This window comes from Gordionus sp. m RMFG-2023, chromosome 3 (genome assembly GCF_954871325.1).
Source record: "Gordionus sp. m RMFG-2023 chromosome 3, tfGorSpeb1-WG-v2, whole genome shotgun sequence".
In the NCBI taxonomy this organism is placed as follows: domain Eukaryota; kingdom Metazoa; phylum Nematomorpha; class Gordioida; order Chordodea; family Parachordodidae; genus Gordionus; species Gordionus sp. m RMFG-2023.
In genome coordinates, this window is record NC_088777.1 from 5656649 (window position 1) to 5672715 (window position 16067).

General features: G+C 30.1%; 1 protein-coding gene across 2 annotated transcripts in view; it reads left to right on the top strand.

Annotated features, from left to right (window-relative positions):
* Window positions 1-16067, top strand: part of LOC135925918 (neurogenic locus notch homolog protein 1-like) — a 34818-nt gene that overhangs the window by 13463 nt on the left and 5288 nt on the right. Inside the window, exons 1-19 of one of the 2 annotated variants that reach the window (XM_065461496.1) lie at window positions 3567-3615; window positions 3671-3818; window positions 5128-5468; window positions 6122-6338; window positions 6633-6766; window positions 7012-7137; window positions 7272-7451; window positions 7601-7852; window positions 8250-8405; window positions 8903-9043; window positions 9561-9790; window positions 9972-10380; window positions 10614-10853; window positions 10981-11676; window positions 11874-12209; window positions 13011-13245; window positions 13686-13901; window positions 14066-15240; window positions 15863-15981. In XM_065461496.1, coding sequence (XP_065317568.1) covers window positions 3787-3818; window positions 5128-5468; window positions 6122-6338; window positions 6633-6766; window positions 7012-7137; window positions 7272-7451; window positions 7601-7852; window positions 8250-8405; window positions 8903-9043; window positions 9561-9790; window positions 9972-10380; window positions 10614-10853; window positions 10981-11676; window positions 11874-12209; window positions 13011-13245; window positions 13686-13901; window positions 14066-15240; window positions 15863-15981 — 5235 coding nt within the window. In that variant the 5' untranslated portion in view covers window positions 3567-3615; window positions 3671-3786. Of the gene's footprint in view, window positions 1-3566; window positions 3616-3650; window positions 3819-5127; window positions 5469-6121; window positions 6339-6632; window positions 6767-7011; window positions 7138-7271; window positions 7452-7600; window positions 7853-8249; window positions 8406-8902; window positions 9044-9560; window positions 9791-9971; window positions 10381-10613; window positions 10854-10980; window positions 11677-11873; window positions 12210-13010; window positions 13246-13685; window positions 13902-14065; window positions 15241-15862; window positions 15982-16067 lie in introns of those variants that run through there. The other variant, XM_065461495.1, reaches the window with a different exon arrangement.

The following is a 16067-nucleotide window of genomic DNA, read 5'->3' on the forward strand; positions in this document are numbered from 1 at the left end:
AGAATTTTTGGCTCCATTCACTGACAAATTGGAGAAAAGTTATTTTTTACAAATTGTATTATTTTTAGATTTTTTAAAAAAAAATAAATACAATAAAAATTCCATTTATTTTATTAAAACAATTTAATTTAATTTTTTTTATTGAGATTTTTTGAGAGCTTTTTGTAAAACAATTGTTATAAAAATGTTTTTATAATTAATTAATTATTGAAATATTTGTTTCTATGTAAAATGTAATTGTTTTATTATGAAGAAAAGAGTTATTTAAATTTAAATATATTCCAAATAATAAATTAAATTTAATAAAATTATTTTAAACATTGTTTGATTAAGAAAAAAAATATTCAAAATTGATATGAAAAAGCGCATAAAAAGGGGGATTTTTTGATATTACCTCCGATAAATTGATAATTATACATTGAGCGTTTAACCACTGAATTCTAACTGACAATCAAGTTAGCCCCCGATAAACTCTACCTTTAAAAATGAACTTTTTTTTGTTGAACCACTATACCCCGTCCAGCTAGTCCCTATACTAAAGAAAAAAATTGGGATTATTTATAAAAGTTAAATGTAATTTATGTGTGAAAAATCTTATCCTCTTTCCATTTCCATTTTCATATTTTTAATTTAAATTTTATTCTCGAATTGTCTTTCAGAAACATGTTTTTTATTTTAAATTAAAATAAAATATTATTTAAATAATTTTAATCACCCTAGGAGGTTATTCATCATATCTTATCAAATTTTTTGATTGTTTTTATATCTAATTAATTAATAAAAATATAATTTTTATGATTTGTTCTAATAATAACTTGTATTGTATATTTTATATGTAAATAATATAAATATCTATCTATCATTCTTATCTATCTAGATACTTATGGTCTGTTCTTTTTATTTAAAAAACATTTTAGGAATGTTTAACTTAAATTGTAATTAAAAAAGTATTTTTTTTAACTAAATAAACTCGAATAAACTTATATATATATAAATAAAATAGCCATCGGCTTCTCTCTAAGATTCATCTAAATCAAATTTATTTAAAATTTGAAGTAGAAAAATTATACCATAAGGATAAATCCCAGTGGTTAAAGTTAGTTCGCCTTATCAAAGTTTTCATCTATATTTCACTAATATGACCCCCAAGACTGTATGGAGATCTTTAAGCCAGATTATAAAGATTCATTGTATAGAAATTGTCAACCCTCTTCCTCGTATTAAAATAAAAAGAAGAAGAAGGAAGATATTTTATGTCTATAGACCATTTGTGCATATGTCACGTCACACTTTTCTTCTTCCTAATCTTCGATTTTATTTTTTTGAAGAAGAATATTTTGTCGTGAGAAAAACATTTATAAAATCTATTGTCGCAAAATCAAAATCAGTTTTTTTTTTATATTTTAAAAGTTACAACCTCCAAGAAATGAGCAATCAAATTCAGCTGCAATTCTTTAATTTATAAAACGACTTGATTTTTAGATAATCTATTAATCCACTAGAATAATCGCCAAAATTACAACCCCGTCAAGAGGGTATTTTTGTTCTCGATTTAGGATTCATTTTTTTTGGCGTTTGTGTCATCAAATCAAATCAAAATGAAATCAATAAACTATATTAAAACATTTTTAACACCTCAAAGGTGACAGTGGGAAAAGAGGAGAAAATAAAGTTCATTATATTTATTTTATTTTATAAAAAAAAAATGGCATCAAAATAAAGAATGTTTCACATCCTAATGGAGATATAATAAAAATAAGTATTATTATAGATGGATGAATATTATAGGAAACATATTATATATCAATCTTCGCGTTTTTTTATAATAAATTTGAATTCAAAAAAAGAAATTTCGACCAAAAAAGTGATTTTTTTGATTTTAAAGTGAATGAATAGTGTGACAATAACGAACTTTACTACATTAGATATTTTAAATATGAAACTAAAATCTTTCCTATTTTATAAAATCCCCTTTAAATAGAATTTTTTAAAGTTTGACCGAGTAACTAAAAATTGTGGGAAATAAATATTTTGTGGCAACTATTTTATATATTTTTATTAAATAAAACGATTTAAAAATTTTTTTTTGATTTGTTTAAAAAAAACTGTCTTATAATAAATATTAAGAAAAAGAAGAAAATAGACTATTAAATTAAAACTAATTTTTTTTTTCTTTCCTCCCTTTCTTCCATATAGGAAAAGTGATTAAATACACTCCGCTAAAAATTAGCGGTTCAAATTACTTTTTCATCTATAACCTTTGTTAACAAAACTAATTGTCTTTTAGAAATAGTCTAGGAAGGTTTTTCTAGTCCCATAAAATTTTTGGAGTTCATCGAATAAGCAATTATTATATTTTTTTTGTATAAATAATAGGAAAACCTCTAAAAAAAATTACTATGTTATAATAATTTTTTTTTTCTTCTAATTTTAATTTCATGTTATTTTTTTTTTGAACTTTTATTTTTAAAAATAAAATAAAATTTATATATAATATAATGGTTTTAAAAATTTGAAATATCAAACATTTTGCCATGCTTAGAGCCATTTTCTCTCATTACCACTTCATTTCTTTTTGAAAAAAATGTCTGTTTTTTGTTCAGAGATTCTTTGACCTTAAAATTTTTAAAAGAAAATATATAATTTTGTGTTTTAATTTCAAGTTTATAAAATTCCTTAGGCACAGGCCAAAGTCCAAAATATCAACAACAAAAAAATTACGATTCTGAAACTTTTGAAAATTTATTTTTTTAAAAAAATATAAAAATAATAACATGTCAAAAATAATATAATTTTTAGAAAATTTCAAAAATTTTAAAACTTTTTCAAATTAGAAATTTAAAAAAAATAACTTTTCAAAATATGTTATATAATATTAATAATTAATAGTTTTTTGAAGTATTATATTGTAGGGATCTTAATATCTTTTATTTTGCTAGGTCTTTCGCATTAAACTAGTAGGTAGACTTCCACTTTTTTCCCCCTAAAATCAAAATTTACCATCTTTGGAAATATACGAAATCGAATCGATCATAAAATCTCTCATAATCTGGAAGAATTTTGATTGATATTTTTCAAAAATTCAATATTAAAGTATTGAATTATGTATTAAAAAATATATAAATCTGTCAATCATTTCAGCAATTTCGAAACTTTAATTTGACATTAAAACAATTTATATTTATTATTTTTTAAAGAGTTCAAAACTTTCACAAATTTCAATGAAATAATATGTTAATTTTTTTTTAAAATTTATAAAATTTTATAGAATTATGTTTTGGATATATTATTATTTTTATATTTAAAATAGCTTATTTATTTATTTTCATTAAAGTTTCGTATTTTTGATCTTTCCCGACTTTCGTTATTATTAACGTACCGAAATAAGATATCACGTGACTTTATCATTACAATATTGGTTCTTCTTTAGCATCTCATAATAAAACTAGGCCTAACTCACATTCCTCATGTTTTCATAGTTAAAAAGAAATGAAAGTCACGTGATGCTCTATTTGATGACTATGAGAGAATACGAAATCAAGATTAAAAAGAATATTCAGTTAAATTTTTCTTTGTTAATGGAAAATATCACATGATTCAATTTTTTGCTTATTGGTAAATATAAATATATATTTTTTTTTAAAAAAAAGATGTCCTCCTAATTTCGTAGGTCGCAAGTGTGAATATCTAAATCCTTGCTTTCATGGGGATATAGGGCCCTTGACGACCCATTTCAAGCTAATCAATTCCCACAGGTTATACCCGAGTCACGTTAACAAGAAATTAATGCGGGAGAAACCTAACAGCGAACTTATCAAGTATATATATATATATATATTTATATAGAAAGAAAGACAGAAAGAAAAAGATATATATATATATAATAAGAATGTTGAATATCTAGTAAACCACAAATTAATTCCATAATTTTTTTGTAACATACTAATAAAGTTTTACAAAAAGAATATACCGCGGCTAAAATATTTGAACTACTCTCTTTATGGTTATTAAAAGAAATGAATTGAAAAACCTTCTGGTTTATAAAAAAAAATATCACAAAATAAATGGATTTCCATTTAAATTTGTACTTTTTTAAAAAAATAAAATAAAATGTTTTATAATACTTTTTTTGTTATAAACCGTTTAGAGGTTTAACATAACAGTATAGGATCCAAATACACAATACAAAAGTCTTTAACTACATACATCATTTGTTAGGGTTGTATTATTTCCAAACAATTTTCACATTTCAGGGTTGAAATGCGTATTTCTTTCTAGAAAGAAAGAAAGAAAGAATTTAATATACTATTTAAAACTCTCCTGCATTAGTGTTGTCAAACGGTTAACTCAATATTTTAGCTAGAAAAATATTGCCTAAGCCCCCCGAGGTCTCGCTAATGGATGTCCAAACCTTTGTGCCATCTACGAGAAAAATTTTCAGGCTTTGCGTAATATTTTATCTGGATAAAATATTTAATTAGCCGTTTAACAACACTACCCTTACACGCTCAATCGTTAAAACTCTCTGGTATGATGCACTGCACTTAATCAGTAATTTCTAACCTCCCTGTAAAATAGGGAAAAATTTACACTCCCATCTACTATTCAAATGCGTCGAAAATAATTTGGTAAATATTTTGCGAAGACAAAATTGGGTGTGGGGGGGGGCAAAAAGGTTTTTTTTTCTAAGGTCTGCCCCGTTCCGATAGAAAAATCTTTGTCCGGCCTATTCGCTACGACTATACTATATTCTTTTTTAAAAAAATACCCCTATCCAATAAAAACTCTACTCCTCCCTCTCCCCCGCCCATAATTTCAAAGATGGCGGACAAATTATTTAACTTCTCGAGGAAAATTTTTAAAAAAATTGGTTTTTTTTCTAGAAAATAACATTTATAAAAGCATTATAAACGACAGATGTTAGGGGTAGGGGGGCTTGAACTCATCACAGGGCTCCAATATTTATCAATTATTATGTGAGTTAGTTTTTAGAAATGATTTTGAATTCCGAATTTTTTTTTAATCCGTACTTTTCCATTCGGAGAGCAGCTTGCTGATCTCTGAAATTAATGTTATAATTAGTTGATCTCTAATTTTTAATATATAAAATAAAACAAATTCGAAAAGCAATAAATGTCACAATGGGGGCTCTTGTAACGTTGTTTCGCCATCCGTCGATAAGCCACCCACTTTTTATTGTCAATGTACGGTGGGTTATCAAGGGTCCCTTTGCGAATTACCTACCCCTGGAAATATTTGCGAAAAGTCTAAATTTTTACCGTATCCGGGGTTAAATGGCACTCAAAATGACGAGATTGGTATGAATAAAAATGGTACCCAAAACGGGTGGCACCTTGTCAACGCAACTCAACACTTTTTAATAGGCGGATTGTGTCAGAATTCGGGGATTTGCAAACTACTGGTATCCGAGACGGAATATAAATGCGTATGCCCAGAGGGTTATAAAGGTTTGATTTTTGCTTCTAATTTATTTTGATTGTTGTTGCAGGCCACTCTGTCGGAAATTCTCGGAACATATGCAAATTGTATCCCGATTTTTTTTTAAATGGCAGGATTGACTCATAGGTTTATAATCCGAATCATCGACTCGAATATGAGCTTCGGTCATCATATTTAGTTTTCAGGATAATATTCATCTTTTTCAAATACTGCGAATGTATTTTTTTTTAAATGATGCATTCATTCATTACCAATTTTCAAACTAACTTTTATTATAAGTTTGTCCCGCCCCGAATTAGTGAGGTTTTTAAAATAATAGTATTTTCTGGCCTCTTTCAGCTCGGGGACTGCAAGTCTCTGATACATTTATCACCGCTTTAACATTTCTCTCTATAACTATTTTCCTATTGAGTGGCTAGTTAGTTTACTAGTAGTTAATTCCCAATATATCTTTTTTAAGTTTTACGTTTCGAAATATAAATTTTTATTATTACCCCTCATCTTATTATTTTTTTAGATACCGATATAAGAGTTATACACTGATCATTATTCTTGAATTCCCTCCTTTTATGGTATATGATTATGAATATGTGTATAAGAGAAAAATAAATATTTATAAAGTCCTAAAAACTAATTAAAATGATAAATTTAAATGGTCAAGGTAAACATTGCCAATACCTGAACCATTGTCACGGTAACCCATGTTTAAATGGAGCTCGATGTATTTCTCACAACGATTCTTACTATTGTGAATGCCTGGCTGGTTTGACGGGTAAAAATTGCGAGAAAGATATAGATGAATGCGACGTAACCTCTAACCATTCTGCACCACCCTGCATGAACCAAGGAACATGTCTAAATACCGTTGGAAGCTACAAGTAAAATGATTTTAATATAATTTTTCAATAAAAGAGCGAAAAAATTGATTGAGGTTAATGCTACTTGACTCAATACATTATCCAGAAAGGTATAACGCGAGCCTGAATATTTTTCTCATGATGGCACCAAGAGTTTGAACTTAGCTAAATCTCAAGACTCAGGAACTACTTTTCTGGCTATAATATTGAGTTAGCCGTTTTTTAAAAATCGGCTCAAATGAAAAAATAATTATTAATAAACTCAATTATAGATTAATATTTTAATAAATAATATCTTTTTAAATTGTTTATCAGGTGTTTGTGCCCTATAGCGTTCATTGGAGAAAGATGCGAGAAAAGATTCTATCCCTGTAACCCATCTCCATGCCAGAATAGAGGCATGTGCCACATCACCGGCGATTTTACTTACAAATGTCAATGCCAACCTGGTAATTAAAAACTGTGAAAAATTATTTTTCGAAAGAAATGATGAGAGCATTAAGATCAGTCAAGGTTATAATCGGTCCTATCGGTTAAAATCAGAATGGTCCAGTTATTATTCCGCTCCGGACCCAAAAACTGAATCATGATTTTTTCATCGCTTTAGGGAAGAAAGAAAGTGTTAGCTTATACATTTATTAATTTATTTTGTTATAATATATTTATTACAATTAATATAACTTTAACGATACAGGGTTTGATGGCGAAGACTGTGAAAATAACGTTGACGAATGCGCGCTGGGCCATAAATGTCAAAATGGTTCAACCTGTTTGGATCGAATAAATAGTTATACCTGCCAATGTTCTCCACAATTTAAAGGTATAATCTAGTACTAGTATTCATTTTTTTTCTCATTTCTCAATCTTCCCTTGCTTTCATTTGTCATGCCAATATGAATATAATATTCGTTAACTTATTATATTGTTTATGTGCAATAATAATAATTTCAATAGGCACATATTGCGAGCTGGACGTAGATGAATGCTTAACTATGGGTCCCTGGCACTTATGTAAAAATGGCGGAACATGTATAAATACGCGTGGCTCTTATTATTGCGCTTGCGTTAACGGGTGGACAGGGCCGGATTGTGGAGAAAATATTGACGATTGTGCTATCATGGCCTCTTCTTTAGGTATAAATTTTATTTGTATCATTAAAAAAATTTCTATCAATCATAAAAACTAGAGTTGAGAAATTTATAGATCTAAAATAACCAAAGAAAATATAATTTTTTTAAAATAAACCAATCATTTTTTATTATTATTTAAAATAAATAATAAGATGGTGTCCAACAAACATCCGTCTGCATGAACGGTGGCACATGCCATGACAGGATAGGCTCATATTATTGCGCATGCCCACCGGGAAAGACGGGCTTGCTTTGCCACCTGGATGATGCATGTGCTGCACAAAATCCTTGCGCAGCCGGCTCTATTTGCGAAACGAATTTCATAAATGGGGATTTCGTCTGCTCTTGCCCTTCCGGTATGGAGGGCACCCTCTGTGATATGGATGTCGATGAATGTCAGATGGGTTTGTATTAAATAATATATATTCTCGCAGTCGCATACTATAATTTATAGCACCTTTTTACAAGTTTGTAATTAAAACTTTGCAACATGAAAGGTTACATAAATAATGATATTTTTAATATAGTGTTTCTTAAACCATTCTATTTGAGCCGATTTTTTTTTTTTAAATATTGCTAACTCAATATTTTATCCAGAAAAATATAGCCCAAGCTTCGATATTTCTCTAGATGTTCAAACCTTTGTGCGTGATCAAAATCTATACGCTTGCGTAATATTTTCCTTGTTAGAAAAATCGGCTCAAAATGAGCCATTTAACAATCCTAATTTAATATATAGAGATATAATTTTTTCAAAAAAAAACACTCACTTCTACACAAAAAAAATACATTTTACAAAAGGGTCGCCTTGCGAACACGAAGGTACCTGCGTAAATACTCTCGGTTCTTTTGAGTGCGCGTGCAAATCTGGATTTAGCGGACCTAGGTGCGAAATTAATATCGACGAATGCTCCTCTTACCCATGCCTAAACGACGGGACATGTTTGGACGAGACAGGTGTGTATTTTTGATTCTTTTTTGTTTTTTTTCATATTTTGATGTGAAGATAAATGGGAAAACTACTATCATATAATATATTGAAGATTCAAAATGCTGCAAATTAGAAAGAATAGAGAGAGAAAGAAAAGAAAGACAGAAAGAAAGAAAGAAAAGAACAGAACAGAAAAAAGAAAGAGAATTCTTTTTTCGAGATGAATAATATTGGTGAAATATAAAATGGAGGAAAAGATCTATATGTCCTCGTTCTACTTAACGAAGGCGCCCTATTTTGGTTTGTTTTTCCTTGTGGCATTGTTATTTTTCGTATTTTTTTTAAAAAAAAAATTATTTTACTTTTTAGGGCTGTTTAGTCGAAGTTAAATAGCCAGCTGTTTAGCAAATAAGTTCGAATCAATCCTAAAGCCTGCCATTTTTTTATGAAACTAGAAAATCATCTTTATTATTTATAAGGCTGTTCGCTATTTTGATTCATCTTTTTATGTTTATTTTTTAAGATAAATTTACATGCGTATGTATGCCCGGGTACACCGGGGACCGTTGCGAGGTTAATATCAATGAATGCGGCGAAAATCCGTGCCACAATGGAGGACTATGCACAGACCTTATCGATGGCTTTTTTTGCACGTGTCCCCTGGGTAATAAGATTTACTTAAAAATTTTATTAATTGAATTAATAAGCTATAATTATTAACCCCTCATTTTATATACTACAAAAACTCATCTTAGATTTATATTGTGGCATGCTGTGAGTGATTTTTTTTAAATTTTGAATATCTTTTTTCAAAACTTATTAATCCCCATCAAAGTAAAGAAATTTTATATTTTTTAAAAAAAAATTAATTTTAAGATTTAATCATTTATTTAAAATTTTAACTTCCAATAATGCTTTAAAATCAAATATTTAAATTTTTTTTACAATTATATCTAAATTTATATGTATAATTTCCTTATTAATTCATTAATTATTGAAATATCATACATTTTAAACCTTATTTCGATAATAAATAAATGATATATGAAAAATTTATAGCTATCGAAATAAGCCAAGAAAAGCAATATAATTTTATTATTATAGATCGATTCGATTTTTTACATATATAATCCAAATTTTGTATTTCATTAAAACTTGAAAAAAAAATAAAATATGTAAAGGTTATGAAGGTAAAACGTGCGAAAAAAGGGTGAAGAATGAATGTCAGCAAGCAGAATCGCCATGTTCGAACGGTGGGATATGTTTATCAGACTCGAATAATGGCCAAATAATTGGGTATAAATGCGAGTGCCTTCCTGGTTTTTCGGGTAATAATTGTGAGAAACCGATAAATCCGTGCCTCTCCCAGAATCCATGTAACAATGGTGGTCGCTGCATCAACTTATCTAAGGTCATTAGATCTTACTTCATGTCATATCATAATTTTAGATATACCAGTTAATGTATTTATTATGTGATATATTTTTACATTCTGAAATTTAAAAAAGATTAACACCTATTCTCATGACTAATCTTATTGCTAGTATATAGGATACACATACAACAATAAACTTTTTTATTTATAAATATAGAACCAACGCACCTCAGATGGGCTTGATTACAACGGTCAGAACCGACTTCCCTACCAATGCAAGTGTCCTTCTAGCTTTATGGGCACACATTGCGAACATTATATAAACTATTCTCGCCTCCCGCCGTTTTATTCATATGACTACGATAGCAAAGATTGTCGGAATAATAATAAAGGCTGCCTCAACGAGGGAAAATGTCAAATGGTGCCACTTTTAACGGGTAATGAAATGGCACACCGATGTATTTGCTCTAATGGATTTACTGGGAAAGCTTGCGAAATCACGATCAACGAAAAGCCTCGAGTTATTGAAGCATGTCTAAAAGCTACATTAGCAGAAAACGGAATAGATTCTAGATATATTGATTTAAATAATCTGTATTATGAAGAGGACGAAGCGTCAAGTCAAGGTAAAATCGATATCTAATAATGATGTGTAATCATGCATTTTGATGAATACCCGAAATAACTGATTAAAAATACTAAATAATGTTCATAATAAAAAAGGATTTTAATGATATTACCTAAATATCTTTACTTACTTTTATATATATATAATTATACTCCATTTTTAAATGGTGTTATCTTATTTTACAACCACATATCAGTATTACATGATAAATGTTTTACAACACATCTACAGGTTACAACCGTTTACCTTCAGGTAGAGCCCCTTGGTCTGCCGCCGCTATTAAAACCTTAGCTGGCCCATGCCATAATGGAGGAACTTGCATTAATATCAAAAAGGAAAACGCATTCGAAAGTAATGATATAGATTATGAATGCGTATGCCCTCCTGGTTTCACAGGGCCTAGATGTAAGCAAGAAATCGATGAATGCGCTCTCGTTTATCCAATATATATTTATTCTCGAGACAATAGAAGTAATTATTTATTATAAATATCAGTGTTTAGTTCTTTGAAATATAAATAATTCTTGCTATAAAAATAATTGTGATAATTTTTCCAAACCCTAATAAATATATGAACACATAAACAATATAATGACAGACGCGACCTCTCATACCATCTCTCACGCGACAAATCAAACCGTGATCGGCCCTTGTTTAAACGGCGGAATTTGCAAGGATTACGTTGCCTCTTACGTTTGCGATTGCCCCAAGGGTTGGAGTGGCCCTCGTTGCCAGATCAACGAACCGGATTGCACTCCCACGGCTTGCCTTAACAATGGAAAATGTATAGACGGTATAGGGGATTACACCTGCGAGTGTAAAGCTAATTATGGTGGCAAGCATTGCGAAAAGTACTTGATTTCGGATTCGATGATGACGTGCGAAAATTTTGCTTGTTTAAACAGGGGTACTTGTTACAATGCCTACGACGATTCCAGTGAATCGGGGAGGAATAAAGATATAGATGGTTATTATCAGAATAGTTTAAACTCGGGGATCGAAAAATATTCGCGAGTGTTATTAAAGTGTCGATGCCCGCCGGGCTTTGTTGGGGATAGATGCGAAACGAGAATAGATCCTTGTAACAGGGAAAGTATGGCTATTGTGTATGGGTTCAGGTATATTAACGGGAAAACTGAAATAGATTCAAAGTCATCTATATGTGCCAACGGGGGTGTGTGCTATTCTTTAGCAGGCTCTGCGACTTATAATTCGGGTTCTTCTTCGTCTAAGGAAGTGGTTGTACACGATAATCAAAGAGCGTTTCGCTGTGAATGTCAACCCGGGTGGACAGGTTAATATATTGATCAATTATTAATTAACTGTATTCTTAGGAGCCAAATTTTGTAAGACTTTATTATTTTAAAAAAACTTTGTTTCATTTAACTTTACGCAATTTATATATTATATTTACAGATGAGATCATTTCATTATTAAACTTTTTGGATGTCTTTATAGATTACTATACCCTATATTTCCGATATTACACAGGGGAAACTTGCGAAATCAAAATGGTAACCTGCGCAACAATGATGTCGCTTAAATCCGACCATCTTCCGGTATGCGGTAATGGCGGCACGTGCTTGGACATTAAAGTGACAACCCCGGACCCCGATTATTCTTCCTATTATAAATGCCTGTGCAGGGAAGGATTCAAAGGCAGTCATTGTGAAATTCCTATAGACGAATGCGCTATACTTTCCCCTTGTCTCAATGGCGCTACTTGCATCAATTCACATAATCTACATCGCTTTAGTAAAAGAACTGATAATAGTAATACAAATAACGGCAAACGATATGTATGTGAATGTCCACCAGGGTTCGAAGGTATTTTAATAGAGAGAAATTTAATTGTCTTTTTGCGTACAATATTTTTTCATCCCTGATCATGTGAAATGGTATAATAGCTAAGGAATCTATGTTTTAGACACTTGTGTCGAATTGGATAGCTTACTTTAAAAATCTGGTGGTTATCATTATATTTTTTGAAATAACTTGACCCAATATAAGTTCAGAATTTTTCTAAATATTTCTCGCGGCAAAATTTGCAGCTTAGGGTATCGTCTCTAAATTGCAGCAGAGTTTGAAATAGGAATTTATACATTACAAAAAATATTAAATTTTGCCAGGATTAAATATTGATTGGATAATGATGTGAATTTTATTTATTTTATTTGATATTCTATATCTGTTCATGTCTTGATTCAATCAAAATATCTAAATGTAAATTATGAATTCTGTTTGACTACGAATGAAAGCCATGATGTATGTGGTGAAAAACATGTATCATCTGGAGTTTAGATTTTCCTCTTGGAATCATTATTTTTCAAAATAGTTTTAATTCGCCTTTTTATTAATTCACTCATTAATAATATAATAAAATTAGTTTGTTAACCATATATTACTTTATGTTTATAATCATTTTATATGGCACCAGATCTACACCTATTTAATGTTTGTTTTATTTAAAAAAAAATGCATAATCGGTCTAAAACAAATAGAACTTTGAATAAACTTTTAAGCCCTTAAAACACAAATAAAATGGAATATTTATTAAAAAAACATGATATATTTTTCCGACAATGAATTAATTCTATATTTACATTTAACAAAAAAATAATTATTAAGGTGAACACTGCCAAACAAATATAGACGATTGCAAGCATAACCCATGCAAGCACGGCGGTATATGCCACGATTTGATCAACGATTTTAGGTGCTCCTGCCCACCTGGGACTTTAGGGTTTTTGTGCGAAACAAATATAAACGAATGCCAAAACGTGAAATGCCATCACGGGGGAACTTGTGTGGATAAGATCGGCTCCTTCCAATGCATATGTCCGCCGGGATTTGTCGGAAAAACGTATTATTATATTTATTTATTTATTTTTAAATTCTCATTTTTCATCTTTCTTCCGATATCACTATATAGGAATTAAATATTTATTATAACCATGATTAAGTTGGGTGGGGTTGAATAGAAATAAATGAATCTTTCATTACACTATATTAAACTGGGGATGAAGAAAAAAAATGATTATTTTTTGTGTTTACAAAACCCATTTATTATTAGAAGGTGAAAATTATGATTAGCAATCCCCCCAAAAACATAATAGTACTTTATAAAAAAAAAATTCCCTAATGTATAGGAAGTTTTAAGGTGTGTTCTTTAAAAAGTTTTGGATTTTTTTTTAAAGTCCTGGGATAATTTTTTTTATGGTTGTTAGTCCAATATAATATTAGTTTTACTAACATAAAAAATAAATAAAAATGAAATTCAAAAAAAAAAATACAATTCGATAGATGCGAAGGGGATATTAACGAATGCATGGGTAACCCCTGCGACCATATAGGAACACGAGATTGTATTCAATTAGATAACGATTACAAATGCGTTTGCCGACCCGGGTTTAAAGGCAAGCAATGCCAACTCAAATACGATACCTGTAGAACGAATAAAAATCCTTGTCTGAATGGTGCCACTTGTCATACCAACGCATTTGATAGCAAGGGATTCAAGTATTTTTTAAAAATTTAAAAAAATCGTTTTGATAATTTTGATTTTATACTAGCAAGATATTTCAAGCAAAAAATCATATTCTTTCCATAATAAATTTTGTATTTAGGCATATAATCAAATTAAAAAATTTATTTTTTGTTTAACGATTAAATGTTTATATCAGATGCAAATGCAAGCCAAACTTTTACGGGGATATATGCCAAAACACGGTTAAATCTTGCCAAACACACCCTTGCCGACCCGGGGAATATTGTTTAGACGCTGGGCCTCTTAGGCGTTGTTTTTGCGACCTAGACTACAGTGTTGAAATTATCAAGGATTTAGATTTGGAGAAAAAAGATATATATGCCAAAGATAATGACAAGAATAACGCAAATAGATGTAATTTCTTTGCAAATGTTAGAGGCACATCAAAGTCACCTTCCACCAATCCCAACTCTGATACAATGAAAGATATCTCGAATGACCAGCAAAACATTAATATTAACATTCAAGATAGACTGATAGCTTGCCAAGCACTGGGTTGCACCAACCCTGAGAATATGTTAGGAAACGGCCAATGCCAACAAATTTGTAATTTACCGGAATGCGACTGGGATGGAAGGGATTGTTCTTTAGGATTAGACCCCTGGGCCCATTGCCATAAAGATTCTTCTAAAATAAAGGATAATAATGTGAAATTTAGAAATTCTGATTCCTGTTACAAAGTTTACGGAAACGGAGTGTGCGACCCCGAATGTGACAACAGGGGTTGTTTGTTTGATGGGTTCGATTGTCTAGAAAATTATACATCGAGTAGTGATCATGAGCGACGATCTTATGATCCCATTCCTCCGAATCCAGGTGATATTGGCAATGAAAAAAGCGATTCCCATGGTTATGCTAGCAAAGGAACTTTGATCATAGTATTGAACACGCAGATAACCGATAACATGACAAACTTATTTGACCGTGGAATAACTTTGAAAAATGGTGACGTTGAGGCATCTATTCCCAACCCTCTATTGAAGACCCTATCGGACTTACTCAGAGCCAATGTGAGATTTAAGCAAGATAGGTGGGGTAACCCCATGATATTTCCTACTTTACTAAATCCCAATAATGATAGGCAGAAGTGGAGCGCTGACCGTCCGGAGGAAAAAATAATCGTCGGTTCCAAAATATTTTTGGAAGTTGATAATTCTCGCTGTAGCGTTAAAGAAATTAATTATAATGATGATGATGATAGAGATAAAGGCGAATGCCTAGCTAACGTTAACGATGCTGCCCGTTTTATAGCTGCTAAAGCTGCTAGGAAGATATTGCCTCCTCAATTAGCGGCCCTTGTTTCAGTCAGAGGTTTGAAGACTTATTATATATTATTTTTCTAAATATTATTGATTAAATTTTAGGTTTTGGGGTAGCGTTAACAATAATTATTTATCTTGTGCAATTGATCAAAATTAGGATGTTATATATTAAAATAAATTTTTAGCTACTTATTGAATTTTTCTACCATTTTTTTCTTCCTTTCTATAGAATTTATCTATTTACTGTTATAAAAAAATTATTTGTTGACATTAGAAGTTTTGCATAAAAACTAGAGTTCTACAACACTGCCATAGTTCCATTAAAATAAAATGATGATTAATATTTTTCCAGAATTATTTAGGATAAAGCAATCAATAATTCCCTATTCTATCTAACTCTATAAAGATGCGTTTAATTTATCATTTTTAATTAAAAAATTTAAGCCGACAGGCATGGATCTTAAAAATAAAATTAAGTCCTGTCTGGGCTTAAGTAAAATTTTGGCCAGGCCTGGACCCAAAATTAGATTAAATTTTTCAAGGCCCTAGTATAAGCTAATAATTATTAGAAAACTTATATTGTACAACATCTACCAAACAATAATCATTTTTTTAAATAAAAATCTTAAATTTTACAAATTTATCAAATATTCTCTTTAAAAAATAAAAAGGGGAAGGTGATGATAATGACGAAGAGACATCCAACGATTCTGGTACTGGATATAAGTCCCGCTCCGCCTCCGTTAATCATTTAACCTATATTTTTTCTATCGGGACGGCTCTTCTATTGGTAATATTATATATTCGACTTAATTAAATTATGTTAACACCGAACTCGAACCATCAATTTGATGGTGAACATGGTTTAGAAATATA